Below are 25,926 nucleotides of genomic sequence, written 5' to 3'. Positions count from 1 at the left end.
GTCAATAGTTAAAACGAGATTGAAAATTAATGGTAATGTGTTATTAAGCTAATAATTGTAATCATTGTTAATTAGTTAACCGATCAGGAAAGTTATGCTTGGATTTGGAGATGAAAGTCGGTTGTCCCACGGGTAGGCCTCGGAGGCCCGATGCGGATTAATTATAAGTTTCTTTCTTAAATGGGGAAGTGGCTCTTAAAACAAATTAATTAGGACCTTTTTTTTTTTTTTTACTTTAGAGACAATAAAAAATAGCAAAATTATAGTTGCTTTAGGCTTACCCTTTTAAAAATAAGTGAGGCGTGCCTCGCCGAATAAATTACAAATTGCGGGGCCCTCAACGGACAGTTATTTCAAATGCTTAGATTTCGAGACAGGCCGCATAGCGAACTTTACGGCTTTTCTCAAAATAACAACGCGTTACTATCTTTAGGCGCGTATTTAATAATGTTATCTTGCTAAACTCGGGTGCACATTTATGTGACCCAAATTCAAATCTCAACGAAGTCGAATGTGTCGCGAATCACGGGTACATTGATTGTGACGTGGTTCGAGATGCATTTCCACGGCGTTGCAAATTCCATTAAAAATAATGAATGAGACGAGCCTCGACAAACAAAAGTACACAAGCTACGGGGCCCTCTATACGTGTTGGTAAAATTACTTAGATTTCGGATGGGCCGTTTAGCAAAATTTCATCGCTTTACCCAAAATAATAATATACTAGTCGCTTTAGGCGCGCCTTTAATAACATTACTTCCCTAAACTCGAGTGCACATTTATGCGACCCAAATTCAAATCTCAGCGATGTTAAAACGTGTCCAAAATCATGGGTGCATTGATGTAACGTGGTTCAAAACGTGTTTCAATAACATTGCAATTCTCTTTTAAAATAATAATAATAATAAAAGCGGTAAAAAGTTAAAATTTGCACATAGGTTCAACATATATTAAAATCAGATAAATAAGCCGAATATGACAGTTGAGCGACCGTGCTAGAACCACGGAACTCGGGAATGCCTAACACCTTCTCCCGGGTTAACAGAATTCCTTATCCCGATTTTTGGTTCGCGGGCTGTAATACAGAGTCAATATTCTCCTCGATTCGGGATTCAACCGGTGACTTGGGACACCATAAATCTCCCAAGTGGCGACTCTGAATTAAATAAAAAATCCCGTTTCGATTGTCCTTTAATTGAAAAAACTCCCCTAATCCCTCCGCGCCCCTGCGGGCGCGGGTAAAAAGGAGGTGTGACAATGGACACTTATTTTGAACCAAAATAAAAAAAAAAATTGGTCACTTATTGTGGACCGGAGGGAGTATTTATATTAGCTGAGTGTTGTTTGTTTAATAATTAAAAAAAAAAACACAGGAGATTTAAATTTAGTAGAAGAAGGGGACATATTAGTAAAGTTGAAACCAAGTAACACGCTTTGCAATTTTTGGTGAAATTTTGGTCTGCAATAAACCAAAACCACAACACCACGTCTGGTTTATATCTGGAAAAAAGCCATTTCAATGTCATTTTCTTGGCCAGCTATTTCTTCACTTTAATTTTAAGTGATAGTTAAAACTTAGGGTAGGCATATACAAAGAAAGAAAGGCATAAAAATATTGGGGTTTTTTCCTGAGTATTACTAGTGTTGTAATTCCAAGACTATAACAAAGTCTTAATTATTGGAATTTGTGAGAGCTTTCCGAAAGGTTTTGAAGTCGCCGGAAAATAGCAATATTTTCCATTGAAGCCAATCAGGTCTGTTTATGTTGGTTTTTTACATAGCATAAAAAAGAGGAATATTTAGTAAGAAAAATAATGAAAATTTCCTTTAGTTTCACTTTCTTCCATGCATTATTTTTTGCAGTGCGTGAAATGTTTTTCTCTCTGTTCATTATGGCAAATTAATTTGAGTTACGTATGGAAATGATTCAAGCTTTAGATCTCTGCAAACTTAGCTCAAAGAATAATTGTTTTTTCTTATTTTAAAGATCTCATTTTTTCATTCTTTCAATTCTCACTCCTTTTTATCGATCAAGAGCTTAATTTCTCCATACCATTTTGCTTATTTCTTGTCCTTGAGACATGCATATCTTGTGTACCTATGTTGACACAAGATTGTTCTTGTATGCATCTTTTCTTGTATAAGGAGTTTCATCTGGAGAAAAAGAATGAAAAAACATTTTATATATACTCCAATTACATTTGGAGCTTCTCCAAGAAATATATATATATATATATATTTCAACACTAATGGCTGATATTTCTTACTACTACATCCAACATGGAGGTAATTGGTATGTGCAGTGGGATGGGGTGGAAAGGCGTGGGATAGGGTTGGGTGGGTGGGTGTGGGGGTGTGAGGTGGGTTGTCTTAACACGATGAGCAGTTTCTGGCCCAGCCACGCTCAGAGTCTTTTGCTGACTTTGTAACTGGGCGATAACAACTTGTTGTGCTTGCAACATCTCAAAAATCACTTGTGGACTGACTTCTCTTTCTCCTTGAGCCTGTGTCCTTTGAGCGTCAGGTTGATCCCCTCCGCGTACACTTCATTCGACATCCGTGACCAAATCGACGTTCAAGGTAATGTGTGAACCAACATCGACGGGGTTAGGCGCTGGTGCTACCCCAGGGTTTAGCGGTGGCACACCGGTCCTTGAAGCTACTGCATTGTTTTCTCCAAGGGATTCGAGACCGTCGTTTTCATGCATGGGTGCGTTTGTTGAGTTAGACATATCTTAGCCTGAAATCAAAGAATCTTTGACAAGAAAAAGTGTGAATAATAACGTGTGTTATCAGAAAAACTAGCACTAAAATAATCACTAATACAGCCAAACTGTTTACCCTAAAAATTAAGAGTAATAATTAAATATGATTTGTGGTTTTAAAGATATGTGATTTATTTCAATACTATCAAATAAGCAAGTAATACTAAGTGTAAGTAAAAAGAATTGGTGAACTAAACCAATATTACCAAAGCAATGGGGACCTCGAGCTCGATAATCTCAGGGGCCTCAAGGTGGGTCTAGAGCAAATAAGTATGAACAATAAAATAATAGCAATAAAGCTGAAGAACAGTTGTGGAGCACAGTAAATGAGGAAAGCAAGGTAGAATGTTCCTTTTTGCAGAGAATGAGATGATCTTTATGTAGGAATATATACCACAGCGGAAGCAATAACAGAATCTTATTCACGTGTAATCTAAACAACTAGCACGTATGGAGATTTTAGGATTACCTCTTGAAGCGTAAACACAACAAATCTATGTCGTTCCTCAGTTGAAAACACACCAGCAGATTTCCACAGTCTTCTACTGTGTTACCCAAACAATAACCGAAAATAGAAAATTTTGGGTGGGCAAAATTCTAGTAGAAACCTTAGTCAGAATCATGTTCAAAAAACGTCCAGCCCTTATATCCATATATATAGATGCGTTTTTTAGGTCAAAACCGTTTTCAAAACCTATTAGGTTTCCTTCTCCCACTAAGGGGCGGTTTCCACGTTTTCTTTCTCACCAAGTAACAGTTTCCACTATTTTCTATTATTTAGGCACAGTAGGGGCCACAGAATTTAATTAACAAGGCTTCCTATTATGATATTAATTTCGAAATTCTGAAACTAATTTCCATCATAATAAATTATGAATTATTTCACTAAAAATTCGTAATTGCACTCCTTAGTTCAATTTCGAAATTCTTCCATAAAACCTTATTTAACTCCCCATGTTAAGATTCAGATACTAATCAATCAAATTAAATTACTGACTATTTAATTTATTGATTACTTCCTTTAGACTTACACTTAACTTATTTCATGTGTCGGATATAAAATCCACCAGCCGGGTTTACACATGAAAACTTATAAGCTTTCATAAAGGAGTATCATCAATCTCAAAATCGAGACGTGGATTCCATCAACTAATTATTACTTCGCCAATGTATATCACTGTTATCCAATTTACCAGGCTTATTGACTCGCGAAAGAATCTCGCCTTTTAATAAATCAAAACAACAAGTGACATACACAACTAATAATAATTATATCAGGATTAAGAGTATAAGTACATTAAATGGATTAGAGAAATTATTTTATAAAGTCAGTATAAAATACTCATCTCTACTTGATCCGTTCAATACATACAAAATGTACTAGCATAGGAAGCTGGAATTAAACCATTCCCATAATCAAGATAAATTATATTTAATCTTGTGCTACAATCATTTCGATGATTTGTCCAATTCCATCATTAGATTGTGAACATTAACTTTTATGTCTTACAAGAACCGATGATTTAATCTTCCGTGTATAAGCTAAACTCTATACACTAAATCATCTACTATGTAAGCAATGGACGCACAAACCAACACATGATCTATTTAAAATGAAACTTTATTGAATTTAAACAAGTAAATAAATAATTATTCATAAAGAATACTATAACAATACGCATGACTTATAGTATATTCTAACACTTTACACATGATTGGGGTCCCCTTTATCCAGGAGGGGAAAACTCTAATATGGTACATTTACTATTATGGTAAAGAATTCTATTGGTACAACTGTATAACAACCTAGTACGGACTCGTACTATTTCGTACAAATCTTATACCATAATTTATGCCCTGATCCACGTATTCTTGAGAAATTTCTGCCCTTTCTTGAGTGTCATCAAAATTGTACTTCCCTCGAGGGAGATCATGACGAGTCTCCAATTTGCTTCTCAAGGTGCGCACATCTCGGTCAGGCTCGATTCTTAATTCGAGCTTCTTGAACTCGAGCTCGGGGTATGATCAAGTCTTTGATATCGAGCTCTCCAATTTCGACCGTATACAAATTTCAGAAAATCATTTCTGAATTTGTTGTTTTTTCCTCCTGGTTTTCAGTAAAATGTTACCAAATCATATAGTAGGAGTATCAATAATTTCATCATCAGATTGAATATATGCTTTAGAGTACCCAAAATACACTTTGAACCTGGTGTTTGCTAATCTATTACCACCACACGTACACACACATGTAGTTCTTTGTACACATAATTCTCTGAGGGACATTCGGGACATTCGTTACAATTAAAGATGCGTAGAAATTAGATTGGTACTTGAGCAAGAAATTAAAGACACATCGTATATACCTACTCTTAGGATGTTTATATCATACTGACTTCTTATTTTTAAATGCCGAGACACAATATTAAGGTTGTGTTTGGTATAAAGGAAAATATTTTTCGTGGAAAATATTTTTCAAAAAAATATTTTCTCGGAAAACAAGTAGTAATCTTGTTTATTTTCCGGTGTTTGGTACGCAAATTAAGGAAAATAACTTCCAAACACATAAACCTCCGAACTCATAACTTTTGAACTTGTAAAATTTCGAACCTGTAAATCGAAAGATGAAAAAACTAAAATTGAAAATATATAAAAAAATATTTTTTTCCCGGGGAAGGGGAGGGGGAGTGATGGGGTTTGGCGGGGTGGGGTGGGTGGTGCAGAAAATTAAAAAAAATAGCAATTTGAAATTACAAAAAAAAAGTAAAAAAGAAATAATTTTCTTGCCTGGGGAAGGGGTAGCAGGGTGGGTGGTGACGGAAAAAACATTGAAATTTGAAAAAAAAAAAAACCTTTTTGGAGAGAGGGATGGGGTGGAAAGGCGTGGGATAGGGGTTGGGTGGGTGGGTGTGGGGGGTGTGAGGTGGGTTGGTGAAAAAAACCTCTTTCATTCCAGTATTTTTGTGACGTAGAAAAATATTGTTTTTCATTTTAACAAAATGAGTATTTTCTTTTCACGATATAAAAAAAATATTTTCTTTCATTTCTTTTATGATGTAAAACAAATATTTTCTTTTATTTCGCAAAAATTTTAACATTATTTTTGTGTAAAAAAAAAAGTAAAGAAGCATGTTAATTTATTAAAGAATAATTAAATTCTTCGAGAAAATAAAATTCTGAAAATATTGGACATTTGGGTGGGGATGGGGGAGCACAGAAAACATGAAAACTTGAAACAAAAGGTGAGGAGAATAACATTAAAAATTATTTTTCTAAAATATATTTTCTACTCTATAATCAAATACTAAAAAATATTTGGAAAACATCAAAAATATTTTTCATCGTACCAAACACCCAAAGAAACGAGAAGAATGGGAAAAGAACAAAGAAAGCAAGAAAGGAAAATTTAAGTGGATCCCATTTACCTCTTTTTCTCCTCCATTTTTCATATTTTAGTATTTCTTTAAAACTGTTTTTCCTTCTTTAACCAATAGAATGTTGCCATTTTATCCCTTCTATAATATTTAATTACCGCGAGGCCGCGACCTAATAAATAATAAAGCTGTCGGTGAAGACATAACTTTACATGGTATGACCATTTCAAAGAAACATGGTTTGTTGAAATTAAATTCCGTTGTTTTCTAGTAATAGTTATAACATTAAACTTATATTCCATCCACGAACAGGCATCTGGCTTAAGCTCTTTGGCGTTTGAAGCAGTTGGAGAACAGCCTTGAACGTGACATTACTAGAATTAAGTCAAAAAAGGTAAACGTGTTATAAAATAAAAGCAATGCAGTAAAATGTAAATAAGAAGAGATACAGAGAATGTAGAAGTGTTTTCTTCTTTCACTTTGGTGTAATTTTTCGTTGCAATTACATGGCCTTTTATAGGTATAAAAAGTAAAGATGATGGACATAAAATAGGAAATTTAATCTTTAAGTTATTCACAACATGGACATCCAATGTAGCATCCAATGTAGTATCCAAAGTAGTATCCAATGTACAAACTATTCATAACACTCCCCCTTGGATGTCCATGTAAGATAATGTGCCTCATTAAAAACTTACAAAAAAAATATTGGGATGTACATAGTTATTTATAATATGCATTGCTTGCTGCCTCATTAAAAACCTTACCAGGAAAACCCAGTGGGACAAAACCTTGGTTAAGGAAAAGAGTGCAGCGTGTAGTTACTCCCCCCCCCCCCCCGATGAAAAATCACTTAATGTCTCGAAGATGACGCATTCCAATCTTATATATCAGCTTTTCAAATATTGAGGTTGGTAATGCCTTAGTGAACAGATCAGCCAAATTATCACTTGAACGAACTTGTTGTACATCTATTTCACCATTCTTCTGAAGATCATGAGTGAAAAAGAATTTCGGTGAAATGTGTTTTGTTCTATCTCCTTTGATATATCCTCCTTTCAATTGAGCTATGCATGCAGCATTGTCTTCATACAATATTGTTGGAATATTCTCTTTCGAAGAAAGACCACATGTTTGCTGAATGTGTTGAGTTATAGATCTTAACCAAACGCATTCTCGACTTGCTTCGTGAATGGCTATTATCTCTGCATGATTTGAAGAAGTAGCAACCATAGTTTGTTTTATCTAACACCATGATATGGTTGTACCTCTACTTGTAAATAAATAGCCTGTCTGAGATTGACCTTTGTGTGGATCAGACAAATATCCTGCATCTGCATAACCAATCAATGATGCTTGGATTCATTTGAATAAAATAAACCCATATCAATGGTCCCTTGGAGGTATCTGAATATATGTTTAATACCATTCCAGTGTCTTTGTGTTGGCGAAGTACTAAATCTTGCCAATAAGCTTACTGAGAAAGCTATATCTGGTCGGAAATTATTAGCAAGATACATTAATGCCCCAATTGCACTAAGATATGGTACTTCGGCACCAAGAAGCTCTTCATCATTTTCATGAGGTCGGAATGGATCTTTCTTTATATCAAGTGATCTCACAACCATCGGGGTACTCAATGGATGTGCTTTATACATATAGAATCGCTTTAAAATCTTTTCAGTATATGTCGATTGATGGACAAATATTCCATCTTTCATATACTCAATTTGTAGACCAAGACAAAATTTTGTCTTTCCAAGATCTTTCATTTCAAATTCTTTCTTCAAACAGTCTACTGTTTTTGGAAGCTCCCCAGGAGTTCCAATGATATTTAAATCATCAACATACACGGCGATTATAACAAATTCAGATCCAGACCTTTTTATAAAGACACAGGGACAAATTGGATCATTCTTGTACCCTTCTTTCAATAGGTATTCACTCAGGCGATTGTACCACATACGTCCTGATTGTTTCAATCCGTATAAAGATTTCTGAAGCTTTATTGAACAAGTTTCTCGAAAATTTTTATATGCTTCTGGCACTTTAAATCCCTCAGGTACTTTCATAAAAATTTCGTTGTCTAATGATCCATACAAATAGGCTGTAACAACATCCATTAGATGCATATCAAGTTTTTCTTGTACTACCATATTTATGAGATACCTAAAGGTGATAGCATCCACTACAGGAGAATATGTCTCCATATAATCAATTCCAGGCCTTTGGAAAAACCCTTGTGCCACAAGTCGTGCTTTATATCTAACGACTTCATTTTTATCATTTCGTTTTCGCACAAAAACCCATTTATACCCTACTGGCTTTATGCCTTCAGGTGTTCGAACTATGGGTCCGAAGACTTCACGTTTTCTAAGTGAAGTTAACTCTGCCTGGATAACGTCTTTCCATTTTGGCCAATCATTTCTCTGTCTACATTCATTGACAGATTTTGGTTCAAGATCCTCATCTTGTTGCATTATTTCAACATCAACATTATAAGCAAAAATGTTATCGATAACAATATTATTTCGGTTCATCTTTTCCCGGTTGAGACGTAACTTATTGATATCTCTTCATTTTCATTATTTTTAGGTACCTGGACCTCCCCTAAGGTCTTATCATTTGTTACACCTTGGGGCTCTTCTTGAGCCACTACCTCTGTGTTATGTTCACTTTGATCACTTGCTCCTTTTCTTCTTCGAGGATTTTTATCTTTAGAACCGATTGGTCTACCACGTTTCAAGCATGGCTTAGAGTCAATTGCTTTAATTAATTGTTCTGTCGGGATATCAACTCGAATTGGAGCATTAGCAGCTGGAATACGTGACTTAGTCACCCTTGGTAGGTTAGTGAGTACATCTGGCAATTGATTTGCAATATTTTGTAAATGAATAATCTTTTGAACCTCTTGTTCACATTGATTTGTTCGAGGATCTAAATGAGACAGTGATAATGCATTCCAATCTATCTTCTTTTTCAGCTGCTTATTTTCTCCCCCTAATGTTGGATATACTGATTCATTAAAATGGCAATCAGAAAATCTTGCCGTAAATAAATCTCCAATCATCGACTCTAGATATTTTATAATAGAAGGAGATTCATATCCAACATATATCCCCAACCTTCTTTGAGGACTTGTGGTGGAGAAACTGGAACATATATCGCACAACCAAAGATCCTAAGATGGGAAATATTTGGCTCCTGACCAAAAGTAAATTGCAATGGGGAAACTTTATGATAACTTGTGGGCCTTATCCGCACAAGTGCTGCTGCGTGCAAAATAGCATGACCCCATACTGAAATAAGAAGTTTTGTTCTCATAAGCATTGGTCTAGCAATTAATTGGAGGCGTTTGATCAATGATTCTGCTAGACCATTTTGTGTATGAACATGAGCAACCGAATGTTCAATTGTTATCCCAGTTGAAATACAATAATCATTAAAGGCTTGGGATGTAAACTCACCGGCATTATCAAGACGAATTGTCTTAATTGCATAATCTGGAAATTGTGCTCTTAGCTTTATTATTTGAGCCAACAATCTCGCAAATGCCATATTGCGAGTTGATAGTAAGCGCACATGTGACCATCTTGTAGATGCATCTACCAAAACCATATAATATTTGAATGGTCCACATGGAGGGTGAATGAGCCCACATATATCACCCTGTATACGTTCCAGAAATGCAGAGGATTCCATCCTAACTTTAATAGTTGATGGTCTAATAATTAATTTTCCTTGAGAACACGCAGCATAAGAGAATTCCTTAAATTGAAGAATCTTCTGATTCTTCATTGCATGTCCATGTGAATTCTCAATTATTTTACGCATCATATTAGAACCAGGATGGCCCAACCGGTCATGCCAAATAATAAAATTATCTTGATTAGTAAACTTCTCGTTTACTACGGCATGTGTTTCAATCCTGCTAATACTTGTGTAGTATAAGCCGGAGGAAAGAGCAGGTAACATTTCAAGCACATATTTCTTATCGGACATTATTGTAGTAATATAAAGATATTCAATCTTTTCATCATTTGTAGTCTCAATATGATAGCCATTTTGGCGAATATCTTTGAAACTTAATAAGTTTCTTTGAGATTTATTACAATATAGTGCTTCACCAATAGCCAAATTTATTCCTCCTGGTAGTAATAAATTGGTTATTCCAGAACCTTCAATTAATCTTGTACTACCGGATATTGTATTAACATTTGCTTCTTTCATTACCAAATAAGAGAAATATCTCTTATCTTTTAAAATAGTGTGTGTTGTAGAACTATCCAGAAGACATATATCATCTTTATTAATCTTGAGTCCAACTGAAGACTGGGGAATTTTCATATTCTTCATATCCTCCTTTCAATTGAGCTATGCATGCAGCATTGTCTTCATACAATATTGTTGGAATATTCTCTTTCGAAGAAAGACCACATGTTTGCTGAATGTGTTGAGTTATAGATCTTAACCAAACGCATTCTCGACTTGCTTTGTGAATGGCTATTATCTCTGCATGATTTGAAGAAGTAGCAACCATAGTTTGTTTTATCGAACGCCATGATATGGTTGTACCTCCACTTGTAAATAAATAGCCTGTCTGAGATCGACCTTTGTGTGGATCAGACAAATATCCTGCATCTGCATAACCAATCAATGATGCTTGGATTCATTTGAATAAAATAAACCCATATCAATGGTCCCTTAGAGGTATCTGAATATATGTTTAATACCATCCCTTGGAGGTATCCATTAAGAAATACATTAGAAATGTAGAAACTAGCAACACATGATGCATTAGGAAAATACACTCAAGAAAAATAAACTAGTTGCAAACATAAACATAACAACTTTTATAGCTTCATTCCCCAGTAAGATGATTAGTTCTTCTGTCAATATCCTCAAAGAAGTCCCCAACTTCTAATTGAGTAATATTTGTTAGGCCTTCAAAATCATCATCTTTATATGCAAGATGTGCCTTAGAATCATATTTATTTGAGGGACCTGCTTCATCATCATTATTTTGAAAGGGCAAGTGTACCTCAACATTATTTTCTTTTTTCTTGAGGGAGGCTTGATAAAGTTTGACAAAATGTTCTGGCGTACGACAAATGCGTGCCCAATGACCTCTCATACCACATCGGTGACACATACTAGCTTTACCTTTTGAATGATTAATTTGAGAACCCTTATTGTTCTCCAATTTATTTCCACCATAATGACGATAATTGTTTCGCCCCCTGCCACATCCACGTTTACGACCATGTCCACGACCACGGTTATTATTTTGTTTTCTTTCAAACTTATCATATGTTGCTACAGCATTCACTTCCGGAAATGGAGCTGACCCAGTGGGACGAGCTTCATGATTTTTCATTAATAGAGTATTATTCTGCTCAACCACAAGTAGGCATGTGATTAACTCAGAATATTTCTTAAAACCTTTTTCACGGTATTGTTGTTGTAGCACCACATTTGAAGCGTGAAAAGTAGAAAATATTTTTTCCAATAAGTCCTCATCTGTGATAGTGTCTCCACATAATTTTAAAAGAGAACTTACTTTAAAGATGGCAGAATTATACTCACTTACGATTTTAAAGTCTTGCAACCTTAAATGTATCCACTCATACCGAGCTTTCGGTAATACCGTAAGTTTTAGGTGGTCATATCGATCCTTCAAATTAATCCATAATTCAAGTGGATCTTTTACGATTAAATATTTAGTTTTTAACCCTTCATGTAGATGATGACGAAGGAAAATCATGGCCTTCGCTTTATCCTGATTTGATGCTTCATTTCTTTGTATAATAGTATTTCCAAGACCTTTAACGTCAAAGTGAATTTCAGCATCAAGAACCCATGATAAATAGTTCCTCCCGGTGATGTCAAGTGCCACAAATTCAAGTTTTGATAAATTTGACATAGTGAAAACTATCATAAAAGATGAATAAGTTAGAGAAATAATTATAATAATTAATGAAAACAAAACGATTAAGGTAAAAGAAATGAAAATAGAGCTATATCATGTTAACAATCTACTATTTCATCTTATTCTTGCCATAAAGTAGAAATTACATACTTGTTTCATTTCACTTTATATTATTGATATATATGTGTTAATAGAACTGAACGTGACTAACATTATTTATATGTTCCAATAAATATAAAGTAATTAAACTATAAAATTATTGCTTGTCAATTTATTTCTCACAGTTCTTTAAAATGCCTTAAAGATATGTTTTGATCTAGGGAGTCCATGAATATTATAAGTATGACATTAGTGCATAGCTAGTTTGATGACTTTGAGGTCCTCTAAGAGTTGAGCACGAAAGGAAATAGTTATTTTATCACTGCAATATACTTAAACTATTTAAGATGCCCAAGCGCACAAGTAATCTGCAAACAATGAGAATATGATATATACTGCCATAAATAAAATGATTATAATGATACATACCTTAATAAAATATGGCTCAACTTAGCGGGAGTTAAGAATAAAATTAGAGCTTCGTGCTGATAACGTGTTATAAAATAAAAGCAATGCAGTAAAATGTAAACAAGAAGAGATAGAGAGAATGGAGAAGTGTTTTCTTCTTTCACTTTGGTGTAATTTTTCATTGCAATTACATGGCCTTTTATAGGCATAAAAAGTAAAGATGATGGACATAAAATAGGAAATTTAATCTTTAAGTTATTCACAACATGGGCATCCAATGTAGCATCCAATGTAGTATCCAATGTAGTATCCAAAGTAGTATCCAATGTACAAACTATTCATAACAAAACTAAAATTATTAAGAATACTAGTGATATTTTTATTGTTCATAATATATAACCTCTTAATAAATGACTTTGAGATTTCTTATGTGGTTGAACAGCATGAGATGATACTAGCTGAACCTAAGAATTTAATAACCGCGACCTAATATTTCTTAGTGGAGAAGAGATGAAGGCACGTGATGGGGAGAAATGTGCGAAAGGGGTGCCTGTTTGAAAGAAAACGAAATTATATCCAAGATTTATATATAGTCTGCTATAATATGTCATAATTGAAGTTTACGTGATCTTAAATTTGTTGGCATGAGGTCATGATTGCTTACGTGGTGTTTCATGACGTTTGCAAATAGCTAGTGCAGAAGGGATGGAGGCACGTGATGGGGAGAAATGTGTGACTTCCCCTTTCTTATGCTAAGAGGTCCACTATAAATAGCTCCTAAGAGGTCCTCGTTTTTGCATCAACAAATAAGAAAACACAATATAACTAATTAAAACCTTGAGATAAGCATATCAATGGCAGGGAAGGTTGAGAAAGTGCTTGCAGTAGTGATGCTTGCAATGCTTCTGTTTTCGGAGCATTTAATGGCTGCTAATCATGAAATTAAAACAACTGAAGATAACTCTACTATTAGCCCTTTCTGCTTAGTAAAATGTTTATTTGGATGTAGGGGGTTGCCACCTGTACAAGCATCCATTTGTGCTGCTCAATGTTATTTAAAGTGCCGTGACCAAGATGCGGCCAATATTGCTGAAACTAAGGGCATAATTGGTGAGACTGCATACAACCAGTATGATGTTGGATGTGCCCTTGGCTACTGCTCTGAGTTCCTGTTGAATTATGGTATATTTATATCTCTCTCTCTCTCCCTCTCATAAATTGTGTTACCAATCATATTTATAACACTTTAAACTGTTATAGAAATCAATTATTTAATTGTGTCTTTAGCTTGCTTCCTCATGTGCTTGTCTTATTCCTTTTCATGGGTCAAACACAGATCATGGATGGCAGTGAACTCGAGCCTAGCTAGTTTATATATGTCTTTGGTATCATATTGAAGTATTGCCTTACCATCTCATTTAAAAGATTAGTATAATTAAGGTGTTAGAAAGAATACAGTTTTATGTTGGGCTAAAACGGCCTGCGAATACTATTAACATGATATTATATTGTCTGCTTTGGATCAAGCATGCACGGTATTTTGCAAAAGGTCCTACATCATTAAAAGATCCATCTCTCAATCTTTTCAGCTACCGATGTGAGATTTTGTTCGCACACCCAACATTTTACTTAATTTTGTTCTCACCAGGTTCTCTGTAGAATTTTATAGGCTTTATATCTTTGTTATTCAATATTAATAGTAGCATAAAAGGGTCAAATGATCTTTCTCTAATATGCCTCTCTTCACCTGTTTTATTTATCTGTTGATGATGCAGATGAGAAGAGGTTCAAGTGCTGCATGGAATACTGCCGCGAGGACAAAATGATTTGTCCTGTTGAGGCTGCAGCTTGAAGAAATGGTTGCCCTAAAATTATGTAAAAACTATCGCCTCCTCAAATGGAAGTACACTACTGTTTCTACTTCCAGTATTGTTTAGTAGTAGTAGTAAATAAGTGAGGCATGTTATGTACTCTTATGTTTTGTAATCTTTATGCTTTTTAATAATGTAATCTGTTTGTGTGCTGTGTGCATGCAATGCATGCATACGAAGCTAGCTACCACTTTTTATGTACTAAAAGTGAAGAGTAACTTATTTTCTGATCGCTGAATACTTATATGCTCGATCGGGAAGCCATCTTTCTCAAGCTAGAAAATTAGTTCGGGTGGGCAATATATAGGGATGGCAAATGGGCGGGTTGGGCTGAATTTGGGCGGGTCAAGATGAGTTAAGTCAATAAATGGGTCATTGCCCAACCCAGCCCAAAGTGGACTTGGGCTAAGATGGGTTGGGTCAAGATGTGCTAAACAATGGGTCATAACCCAACCCGCTCAACTTGACCCATGTTTTAAGGGAGGAGGTGGGTGGTGCAAAAAAAAAAACAGAAAATTGAAAATACAAAAAAAAAAGTTAAATTTTTTTTTGAGGGGGGGCTGGGTGGGTGGATGGTGCAGAAAAACAAAAGAACATAAAATTAAAAATACAAAAAAAAAGTAAAGTTGGGGCAGCTAAATAAATTTATATATAAGTTGGGTTGAAATATCTTTTGTTTTGGGTGAGTTTCATGAGTTGTATTTGAGCTGCTTAATGGGTCAGAATGAGCTATAAGATATAATGGGTTAACTTAGACTCAGCCCAAATTGACCCATGAGCTAAAATGTTTGTAACCCAACCCATTAATCTTTGGACGAGTTGGGCTGGTTAGATGAGTTTGGGCTCAAATTGCCACCCCTAGCAATATATATATCCTTAATATCTAATTTGTTCTATATATTTAGCCTCTTTTCTATAAATTCTCGAACTTTAAAAGTTCTCTGCACATTTTATCTGTTGACATTATAAATTTGCCGCCAATATTAATATGATCATTTCTAGCAAATTTTGGACGATTGTGAACGTAACTAATTAACATAACTGTTATAAATATATTATATTATGGATGTTCATTTAGTACTCCGTTGTAAATAAGCTTCCTGAAGAAGCTTATCCATATGGGATTCCACCGTAAATATGTTTATTTATTTAGTACTATATTGGAAATATTAGCTCAGTAACTCCATTCTCTTATGCCAGCCTTACCTCAATTCCCTTCTTCGATGGGCCGACACTGACACTGAGAGACGAAAGCTAGGGGAGCGAATGGGATTAGATACCCCAGTAGTCCTAGCCGTAAACGATGGATACTAGGCGCTGTGCGTATCGACCCGTGCAGTGTTGTAGCTAATGCGTTAAGTATAAGCTTCCTGAAGAAGCTTATCACTTCGGTACCCGGTTATGGATAAACATTACCCCTAGTAGAAGTTTATCCATACCGGGTATAATAAGCTTATCTTTTCAGTACCCAGTTATGAATAAACATTACCCCCGGTAGAAGATTATCCATACCGGGTATAATAAGCTTATCTTTTCAGTACTCAGTTATGGATAAATATTGCTCTCAGTAGAAGATTATCCATATCTGGTACAGCAGCAGCTTACACAGCAGCTTATAGTAACTTACACTGCAGCTTGTTGTAGCAGCTTACACAGCAGTTTGTTGTAGCAGCTTACAGAGCAGCTTCCTTTCTTCTATAAATAGAAGAGATTTCAGTTCATTATGTACATCAGTTTGAGTTCGAATAATATATCAGTTTCTCTCTATACTTGTCTTTACTTTACAGTCTTTGTTTTATAACACGTTATCAGCACGAAGCTCTACCATCTCGAGCAAATATTTTGAAACTATCTGAGGTAATAACTTTCTTTTCCTAAATAATGTCAAATCTTTCTAAACTTGAATTTGTAGCCCTGGATATATCAGACAAAAGCTACATGTCTTGGGTGCTTGATGCTGAAATTCATCTTGATGCGATGGGTCTGGCAGACACCATCATGGATAATAATCAGGCATCGAACCAAGACCGTGCCAAAGCAATGATATTCCTACGCCATCACCTTGATGAGGGCCTGAAAATGGAATATCTCACTATTAAAGATCCAGTCATATTGTGGAATAATTTGAAAGATAGATATGACCACCTGAAGATGGTCGTTCTTCCACAGGCACGTTATGATTGGACTCATCTAAGGCTACAAGATTTTAAATCTATCAGTGAGTATAATTCTGCTATGTTTAGAATTATTTCTCAATTAAAATTATGTGGTGATAATATTACTGATCATGATATGTTGGAGAAAACTTTCACCACTTTTCATGCCTCGAATATGCTCCTGCAGCAGCAATATCGAGAGATGGGATTTAAAAAGTATTCTGAACTTATCTCACATCTTCTTATAGCAGAACAACATAATGGGCTATTAATGAAAAATCATGAAAGCCGACCTATTGGTTCTTATCCATTCCCTGAAGTGAATGAGACGAACTTCCACCAAGCTAAACGTGGAAGAGGTCGTGGCCCCAGTAGTGGTCATAGTCGTGGCCGGGGAAGGAACCCCAATCATGATAATAATAATGCACCAAAGAAGCCTCCTCACCACCAGCAGTGGAAAAGGAAGGAACAAAAGCATGAAGCGGTGCAAGCGCCAAATGTAGAAAATGCATGCTATAGATGTGGAGGAAAAGGGCACTGGTCACATACTTGTCGTACGCCAAAGCACCTGGTTGAGCTTTATCAAGCCTCCCTGAAGAAGACAGAGAAAAATGCTGAAGCAAATTTTATTTCTGAAGATAATTTAGACTTCATGCATTTGGATGTAGCTGATTATTTTGCACTCCCAGAAGGAGAAATAAGTCATGTAATCGGTAGTGAATCTGTAGAAATGTAAATATTTTAATTTTTGTTGTTTGTAATAGATAGTATGGTTATGTAATTGTTGTACATAAATAAAAGTTATGCTTTGATAATGATGTTTACTATAATATATTTTATTTATGTTATTTTGAAGAATATGGATAACCCTCAAATTATGTTTGGATCAAAGACAAATAATGAAGATATGTGTGTTATTGATAGTGAAACAACTCATGCCATATTCAACGATCAGAAATACTTTTCTTATTTGCATAAGGAAAAAGCAAATGTTTCAACAATTTCTGGTAATATAAGTTTGATTGAAGGCTCCGGAAGAGCCATAATATTTTTGTCTAAGGGAACAAAATTTATTATAGAAAATACATTGTTCTCCTTCAAGTCCCGAAGAAACTTGTTGAGTTTTATAGATATCCGCCGAAATTGGTATCATGTAGAGACAATAGATGAAATGAACAAGGAATATCTTTGTATTACAAAGAATATTTCTGGCCAGAAATGCATTGTAGAAAAGTTATCAACTTTATCTTCTGGCTTATACTATTCAAAAATTAGTACAATTGAAGCACACTCTATCGTAAACCAGAAGTTTACGGATTCAAATACTTTTGTGCTTTGGCATGGCCGTTTGGGTCATCCCGGATCAATAATGATAAGACGAATTACTGAAAATTTGAGTGGGCATCCATTAAAGAACTTGAAGATTCTTACAAATGACAAATTTTCTTGTGATGCTTGTTATCAAGGAAAAATGATCACTAGACCATCACCGATGAAGGTTGGTATTGAATCCCATGCCTTTTTAGAGCGTATACATGGGGATATATGTGGACCTATTCACCCACAAAGTGGGTTGTTTAGATATTTTATGGTCCTAATAGATGCATCTTCAAGATGGTCTCATGTGTGCCTACTATCATCTCGCAACCTGGCGTTTGCAAAGCTATTAGCCCAAATAATTCGATTAAGGGCACAATTCTCAGATTATCCTATAAAGGCCATTCGCCTTGATAATGCTGGAGAATTCTCATCTCAAGCTTTTGATGATTATTGTCTATCAGTTGGGATAAAAGTTGAACATCCTGTAGCTTATGTTCATACTCAAAATGGCCTTACAGAGTCATTTATTAAACGCCTGCAATTGATAGCAAGACCACTACTTATGAAAACAAAATTGCCCACTACTGTTTGGGGCCATGCTATCTTGCATGCAGCATCACTTATCCGTCTCAGACCGACACATTATAATAAATATTCTCCGTCACAATTAGTTTTTGGTCATGAACCAAATATTGCCCATCTACGAATTTTCGGATGTGCTGTATATGTGCCAGTAGCACCCCCACAACGTAGTAAAATGGGACCACAGAGAAGGATAGGAATATATGTTGGGTTTGAATCACCCTCTATTATTCGCTATCTTGAACCATTGACAGAAGATTTATTTACTGCTCGATTTGCAGATTGTCGGTTTGATGAAACAAATTTCCCACAATTAGGGGGAGAGAAAAAGTAAATCAAAAGAGAAATTGTGTGGAAAGTTTCATAATTATCTCACTTTGATCCCCGTACCCCTATATGTAATCAGGAGGTCCAGAAGATCATCCATTTACAGAATATAGCAAATCAAATGCCAGACGCATTTACTAATTTGAAAAGGATAACTAAGTCACATATCCCAACAGAGAATGTGCCTATCCGAATTGATGTCCCAGTAGGACCATCTACTAGCATGAGAGCTAGTGAACCTAAAGCACGCCTGAAGCGTGGTAGGACTTTGGGTTCTAAGGATCGAAATCCTCGAAAAAGAAAATCTACAAGTGATCAAAACGATACTATGAAGGGATCTCCTGAAGAGACCCAAAATCTGATTAGTTCTGAGATTCCTGAAGAAATCAATGAACTCGAAGCTCATGTGAGTGAGGAACTTTTAATAAGTTCGAACGGTGATGGGATTAATTTAAATCGATTTGAAATAGTGGTGGATAATATTTTTGAATATAATGTTGCACTTAATATTATGCAAGATAGTGAGGATCTTGAACCTCGATCTGTCGAAGAATGTCGACAAAGATCTGATTGGCCAAAATGGCAAGAGGCAATTCAATCGGAATTGAAGTCACTTGCTAAAAGAGAGGTCTTTGGACCAGTAGTCCAAACACCTGCTGGTATAGAATCAGTTGGTCATAAATGGGTTTTTGTGCGAAAAAGGAATGATAAAAATGAAGTTGAAAGATACAAAGCTCGCCTTGTTGCACAAGGATTCTCACAACGACCTGGAGTCGATTTTGATGAAACATATTCACCTGTTATGGATGCCATAACATTTCGACATCTCATCAGTTTAGCACTACATGAAAAGCTTGAAATACATCTAATGGATGTAGTTACAGCTTATCTGTACGGTTCACTTGATAATGAAATTTATATGAAAATTCCTGAAGGATTTAAAATTCCTGAAGCAAAATCTCAGGAAATGTATTCAATCATATTACAAAGATCTTTGTACGGTTTAAAGCAATCTGGGTGCATGTGGTATAATCGCATTAGTGAATATTTGCTGAAAGAAGGTTACATAAATGATGTTATTTGTCCATGTATTTTTATAAAGAAAATGGCATCAGAATTTGTTATACTTGTTGTTTATGTTGATGACATAAATCTTGTTGGAACTCCAGAAGAGCTCCAAAGGCAATTGAATATCTTAAGAAAGAATTTGAGATGAAAGATCTTGGAAAGACAAAACTTTGTCTTGGTCTGCAAATTGAACATTTAGCAGACGGGATCTTTATCCATCAATCTGCCTATACAGAAAGGGTCTTAAAACGCTTTTACATGGACAAAGTGCACCCATTGAGTACACCAATGGTTGTTCGATCACTTGAAGTGAATAAGGATTTGTTTCGACCTCCAGAAGAGGACGAGGAACTCCTTGGTCCCGAAGTACCCTATCTCAGTGCAATTGGTGCACTAATGTATCTTGCTAATGCTACAAGGCCTGACATAGCATTTTCTGTTAATTTACTAGCAAGATATAGTTCTTCTCCTACACGGAGACATTGGAACGGGATTAAACATATATTGCGATATTTAAAGGGAACTCTTGATATGGGTTTGTTTTATGCTAACAAAGATAGTGCAGACCTCGTTGGTTATGCAGATGCAGGTTATTTATCTGATCCCCATAAAGCTCGATCTCAAACCGACTATGTATTTACATATGGAGGTACTATCATATCATGGCGCTCCACAAAGCAATCTATTGTTGCTACTTCTTCAAATCATGCTGAGATAATAGCTATTCATGAAGCAAGTAGGGAATGCGTATGGTTGAGATCAATAATTCATTTTATTCGAGAAAAATGTGGTTTGGAATGTGAGAAAAGACCCACAATTTTATACGAAGACAATGCTGCATGCATAACTCAATTGAAGGGAGGATTTATAAAAGGAGATAGAACGAAGCACATTTCACCAAAATTATACTACACACACGATCTTCGGAAAAGTGGTGATATTGATGTGCAACAAATCCGTTCAAGTAATAATCCAGCAGATTTATTCACTAAATCTTTGCCAACTTCAACTTTTGAGAAGATGGTATACAAGATTGGAATGCGGAGACTCAAATATTTGAAACAAGGTTTTCATCAGGGGGAGTAAAATACGCGATGCACTCTTTTTCCCTTACTAAGGTTTTTTCCCATGGGGTTTTCCTTATAAGGTTTTTAATGAGGCACCTAACAATGCGTATTACTAAATATGTGTACTCTTTTTCCTTCACTAGAATTTTTTTCCCACGTGGTTTTTCCTAGTAAGGTTTTAATGAGACACATTATCTTTTAATGAACATCCAAGGGGAGTGTTATAAATATATTATATTATGGATGTTCATTTAGTACTCCGTTGTAGATAAGCTTCCTGAAGAAGCTTACCCATATGGGACTCCACCGTAAATATATTTATCTATTTAGTACTATATTGGAAATAAGCTTCCTAAAGAAGCTTATCACTTCGGTACCCGGTTATGGATAAACATTACCCCCAGTAGAAGTTTATCCATACCGGGTATAATAAGCTTATCTTTTCAGTAATCAGTTATGGATAAACATTATCCCCGGTAGCAGATTATCCATACCGAGTATAATAAGCTTATCTTTTAAGTACTCCGTTATGGATAAATATTGCTCTCAGTAGAAGATTATCCATATCTGGTACAGCAGCAGCTTGTAGTAGCAGCTTACACATCAGCTTATAGTAGCTTACACTGCAGCTTGTAGTAGAAGCTTACACAGCAGCTTATAGTAGCAGCTTACAGAGCAGCTTCCTTTCTTCTATAAATAGAAGAGATTTCAGTTCATTATGTACATCAGTTTGAGTTCGAATAATATATCAGTTTCTCGCTATACTTGTCTTTATTTTACAGTCTTTGTTTTATAACAATAACCTCATTTATGGGCTTAATAGATCTTTTTCTTTCCTTGTGCTTTACTTTGGGTAAGTTTCATAGATTCCAAGATATTAAAGGTCTTTCACTACAAATTTTTTTCATATAGTTTTAAGGAGTAGCTAGCCGTCTCGTTTTAACACCTCTAACCATGCATCATGATTTCACACTTATATGACAGATATATGTGTTGCGGAAGCCAAATGTATATAGTGTGAATAAGTCACAACTACTATACTAAAAATTTATGACAACCACCAAATAATAAATAAGACAATAAAGCAACAATAAATGGAACACCAGAATTTACAAGGTTCGGCTAATTTTGCCTACTCCTCGGACACAACCAATATTTTATTCCACTCCAAAAATACAAGTGAAATAATACTAAAGAGAGAAGATACAAATGCCTTAAACAGATGAGAAGGAAAATGAGAGGTGTGTTTAAATCCTAAACATTAGGCCTTCTTTTACAGGGGGAAAATCCCCCCAAACTCAAGAGCCCACCGATGTGGGACAAAGAATTTGCCAAACTTCAACAAATCTCCACCTTGACAAAATTCCACATCTTCAATTTTCTCTCAATAACAAATTTTAAATTTTTTATTGTGTCTAAATCTTCAATCTTCAGTGTTCAACAATGTTGATCAAATCCAAACAATGTTGAAACTTGATCGCAGTCACCACCTTTGTCAGCATATCAGCAGGATTCTCCGTAGTATGAATTTTCTTCACCGTGACTCCTCCTTCTTCTATGATTTATCGTATGCAATGATACCGAACATCAATATGCTTCGTCCTTGAATGATAAACTTGGTTCTTCGCTAATTGAATAGCACTTTGACTATCACAAAAAATTGTGATACCTTTTTGTTCAACACCAAACTCCTTTAGCAATCCTTGAAGCCAAATTGCCTCATTCACAGCCTCTGTAATAGCCATGTACTCTACCTCTGTTGTAGACAAAGCAACTGTTGACTGCAAAGTAGACTTCCAACTAACTGGTGCCTTTGCAAAAGTAAACACATAACCAGTAGTTGATCTTCGTTTGTCCAGATCACCCGCAAAATCTGAGTCACAATATCCAACTACAGACTGATTGTCTTCCTGCTCAAAAACTAACCCGACATCTACAGTATTATGAATATACCGTAGAATCCACTTCACAGCTTGCCAATGCTCCTTCCCTGGATTGTGCATATATCTGCTAATAACTCCAACAGTTTGTGAAATGTCAGGCCTTGTGCAAACCATTGCATACATCAAGCTACCAACAACATTTGCGTATGGTACCTTTGACATATACTCTCGTTCAGCTTCATCCATTGGCGACATAGTAGTACTTAGCTTAAAATGGGAAGCAAGTGGAGTACTAACTGGCTTAGTCTTGTCATCTATGCCAAAACGTTGAAGTACTCTCTTCAAATATTCCTTTTGAGATAAATAGAGTTTCTTTGAACGTCTATCTCTAATTATCTCCATGCCAAGAATTTTCTTTGCCTCACCCAAATCCTTCATCTCGAACTCCTTCTTCAGTTGAATCTTCAACTTATCAATTTCTTCCGAATTCTTGGAAGCTATCAACATATCATCAACATATAGTAGAAGATATACAAAGGAACCATCTTTAAGCTTGTGCAAATACACACAATGATCGTATTTGCTTCTCTTGTACCCTTGCCACAATATAAACTCGTCAAATCGCTTGTACCATTGTCTAGAAGATTGTTTCAATCCGTACAACGATTTTTCAAGTTTGCACACCATATTTTCTTTTCCAGCAACTTTGAATCCTTCTGGCTGAGTCATGTAGATTTCCTCCTCCAAGTTCTCATGTAAAAACGCAGTTTTTACATCCATCTGAACTAGTTCCAAATCCAATTGTGCTACTAAAGCCAACATAATTCTAATGGAGGAATGTTTTACAACTGGAGAAAACACTTCATTGTAATCAATTCCCTCCTTTTGAGCATATCCTTTGGCCACCAATCTGTCTTTGTAGCGAACATCTACTTGGTTAGGAAATCCTTCCTTCTTTGCAAATACCCATTTGCACCCAATTGCTTTCTTTCCCTTCGGGAGATTGGACAATCTCCATGTATGATTCTGATGAAGGGACTGTATTTCATCATTCATGGCAATCCTCCACTTATCTTCTTCTGAACTTTGGACAGCGTCTTTATAAGTGTTAGGAACATCATCAACTATAATTGAGGTTGCACAAGCAACTGTCTCTATGAGACGAACATGTTTCGTTATTGTTCTTTTTGGCCCGCTGGTTGCTATTGATTCAAGTTGTTATTGAGGTTCCTGAGTTAGAATCTCCTCTACTGGCTCCCCTTCCAGAGAGTAATCTTCATTTGTTTCCTCCTCTGCTTCTTGTGTAGGAAAAATAAATTTTCCCTCAAACTCCACCTGCTTAGAAGCACCTTTATTTTGTTTGGTATCTTCTGTTACATTATTTACCATAGCAGATTCATCAAAGGTAACATCCCTGCTGAATATTACTTTCTTTGTTATAGGACACCATAAGCGATATCCTTTGACTCCAGAAGTAATTCCCATAAAAATAGACTTATTTGCCTTTGGATCCAATTTTGACTCTGTCACATGATAATATGCAGTTGAGCCTAATACGTGCAAAGAGTCATAATCTACAACAGGCTTTCCATACCATTTTTCAAATGGTGTCTTGCCATCAACAGCAGCAGATGGTAGATGATTAATGAGGTGACATGCATATGTAATTGCCTCAGCCCAAAATTCTTTGCCCAAACCAGCATTGGACAACATACACCGTACCTTCTCCAGCAAGGTCCGGTTCATACGTTCTGCCACTCCATTCTGTTGTGGTGTATGTCTAACAGTGAAGTGTTGGACGATGCCATCATTTTCATATACCTTATTGAAATGATCATTTTTGTATTCACTTCCATTATCTGTGCGAATACACTTGATCCTCCTGCCTGTTTGATTCTCCACCATCGTCTTCCATTTGAGAAAAATTCCCAGCACTTCATATTTGCTTTTCATTGTATACACCCACACTCTTTGGGAAAAATCATCAACAAAGGTTACAAAATAGTGCTTTCCACCCAATGAAAGTGTTTTGGAAGGACCCCAAACATCAGAGTGTACATAATCCAAAATGCCTTTAGTATTATGGATCGCTGTACCAAATTTAACCCTTGTCTGTTTCCCTTTGACACAATGCTCACAAAACTCCAAGTTGCAAGCCTTTACTCCTTTTAACAATCCTTGATCTGATAGAGTTTTCAAGGATTTTCCTCCAGTATGTCCCAAGCGCATGTGCCATAACTTGGTTGCTTCTGCCTCTTTGTCGTCACTGGATGTCACTGTCGCTTTCCCAATAACTGTACTGCCACGATAGCGGTACATATTATTATTCTTCCAATTATCCTTCATTACCACTAGTGCACCGGAGCATACTCCCATCACTCCATTTTATGCAATGATTTTGAACCCTTTTGACTCTAGGGCTCCTATAGAGATGAGATTCTTCTTCAAATCCGGTACAAATCGAACATTTGTTAATGTTCTGATTATTCCATCATGGTTCCTTAATCGTATTGAACCAATTCCATATGAGGTAAGAGTGCTATTATCCGCTGTGTGGATGACTCCATATTCTCCTTCTTGAAACTCCACAAACCAGTCCCTGTTGGGACACATATGATAGCTACAAGCCGAGTCCATCAACCATATGTCTGATGATGTTGATGACTCTGTTGTAACTAATGAGAAGTCTGAATCATCACAATCAGCTACATTTGAATCCATAATGGCCTTTCCATTGTTATGTTTGGCCTTATTCTTCAACTTCGGACAGTCTTTCTTCCAGTGCCCTTTTTCTCGACAAAAGGCACATTCATCTTTGCTGGGTCTGGATCTTGACTTGGATCTTACCTTCTTTGTCCTCGTTTGATTTTGAGGATGACCCCTCACAAATAGTGTTTCTCCTTCTCTGCCCTTCTGTTTTTCTCGCTTTCTTTGTTCATAGCTGTACAAAGCCGAACAAACTTCTCTGAGAGAAACTTCGTCATTTCCATGGAGTAGAGTAGTTTCAAGGTGCTCGTACTCATCAGGAAGTGACGTCAACAACATCAAGGCCAAGTCACCATCATCGTAAGTTGTAT

At 35.9% G+C, this 25,926-nt stretch overlaps 2 protein-coding genes across 4 annotated transcripts in view; both read left to right on the top strand.

Annotated features, from left to right (window-relative positions):
• The first annotated feature begins 1,549 nt into the window (after positions 1-1,549).
• The window catches only part of LOC107777063 (agamous-like MADS-box protein AGL11), a 29,773-nt gene continuing 5,396 nt past the window's right edge, over positions 1,550-25,926 (top strand). Inside the window, exon 1 of one of the 3 annotated variants that reach the window (XM_075218879.1) lies at positions 1,550-1,754. The gene's annotated coding sequence lies outside the window, so the exon portion shown is untranslated. The remainder of the gene's footprint in view (positions 1,755-25,926) is intronic. The other 2 variants (XM_075218881.1, XM_075218880.1) reach the window with 2 other exon arrangements.
• On the top strand, positions 13,370-14,668 carry LOC142162625 (uncharacterized). Its single transcript, XM_075218882.1, has 2 exons — positions 13,370-13,757; positions 14,351-14,668. Exons 1-2 carry the CDS (start codon positions 13,430-13,432, stop codon positions 14,425-14,427), a joined length of 405 nt encoding a protein of 134 aa, XP_075074983.1. The 5' UTR covers positions 13,370-13,429; the 3' UTR covers positions 14,428-14,668.

Source organism: Nicotiana tabacum, chromosome 8 (assembly GCF_000715075.1).
Source record: "Nicotiana tabacum cultivar K326 chromosome 8, ASM71507v2, whole genome shotgun sequence".
NCBI lineage: Eukaryota > Viridiplantae > Streptophyta > Magnoliopsida > Solanales > Solanaceae > Nicotiana > Nicotiana tabacum.
This window is presented reverse-complemented; position numbering and strand designations above follow the sequence as displayed.

What these genes read in the sequence shown, in the direction of transcription:
- LOC142162625 (XM_075218882.1), top strand. Translation starts at nt 13,430, where the DNA reads ATGGCAGGGAAGGTTGAGAAAGTGCTTGCAGTAGTGATGCTTGCAATG. An exon ending in TGAGTTCCTGTTGAATTATG is followed by an intron (nt 13,758 to 14,350) that starts GTATATTTATAT and finishes TTGATGATGCAG; the next exon opens with ATGAGAAGAGGTTCAAGTGC.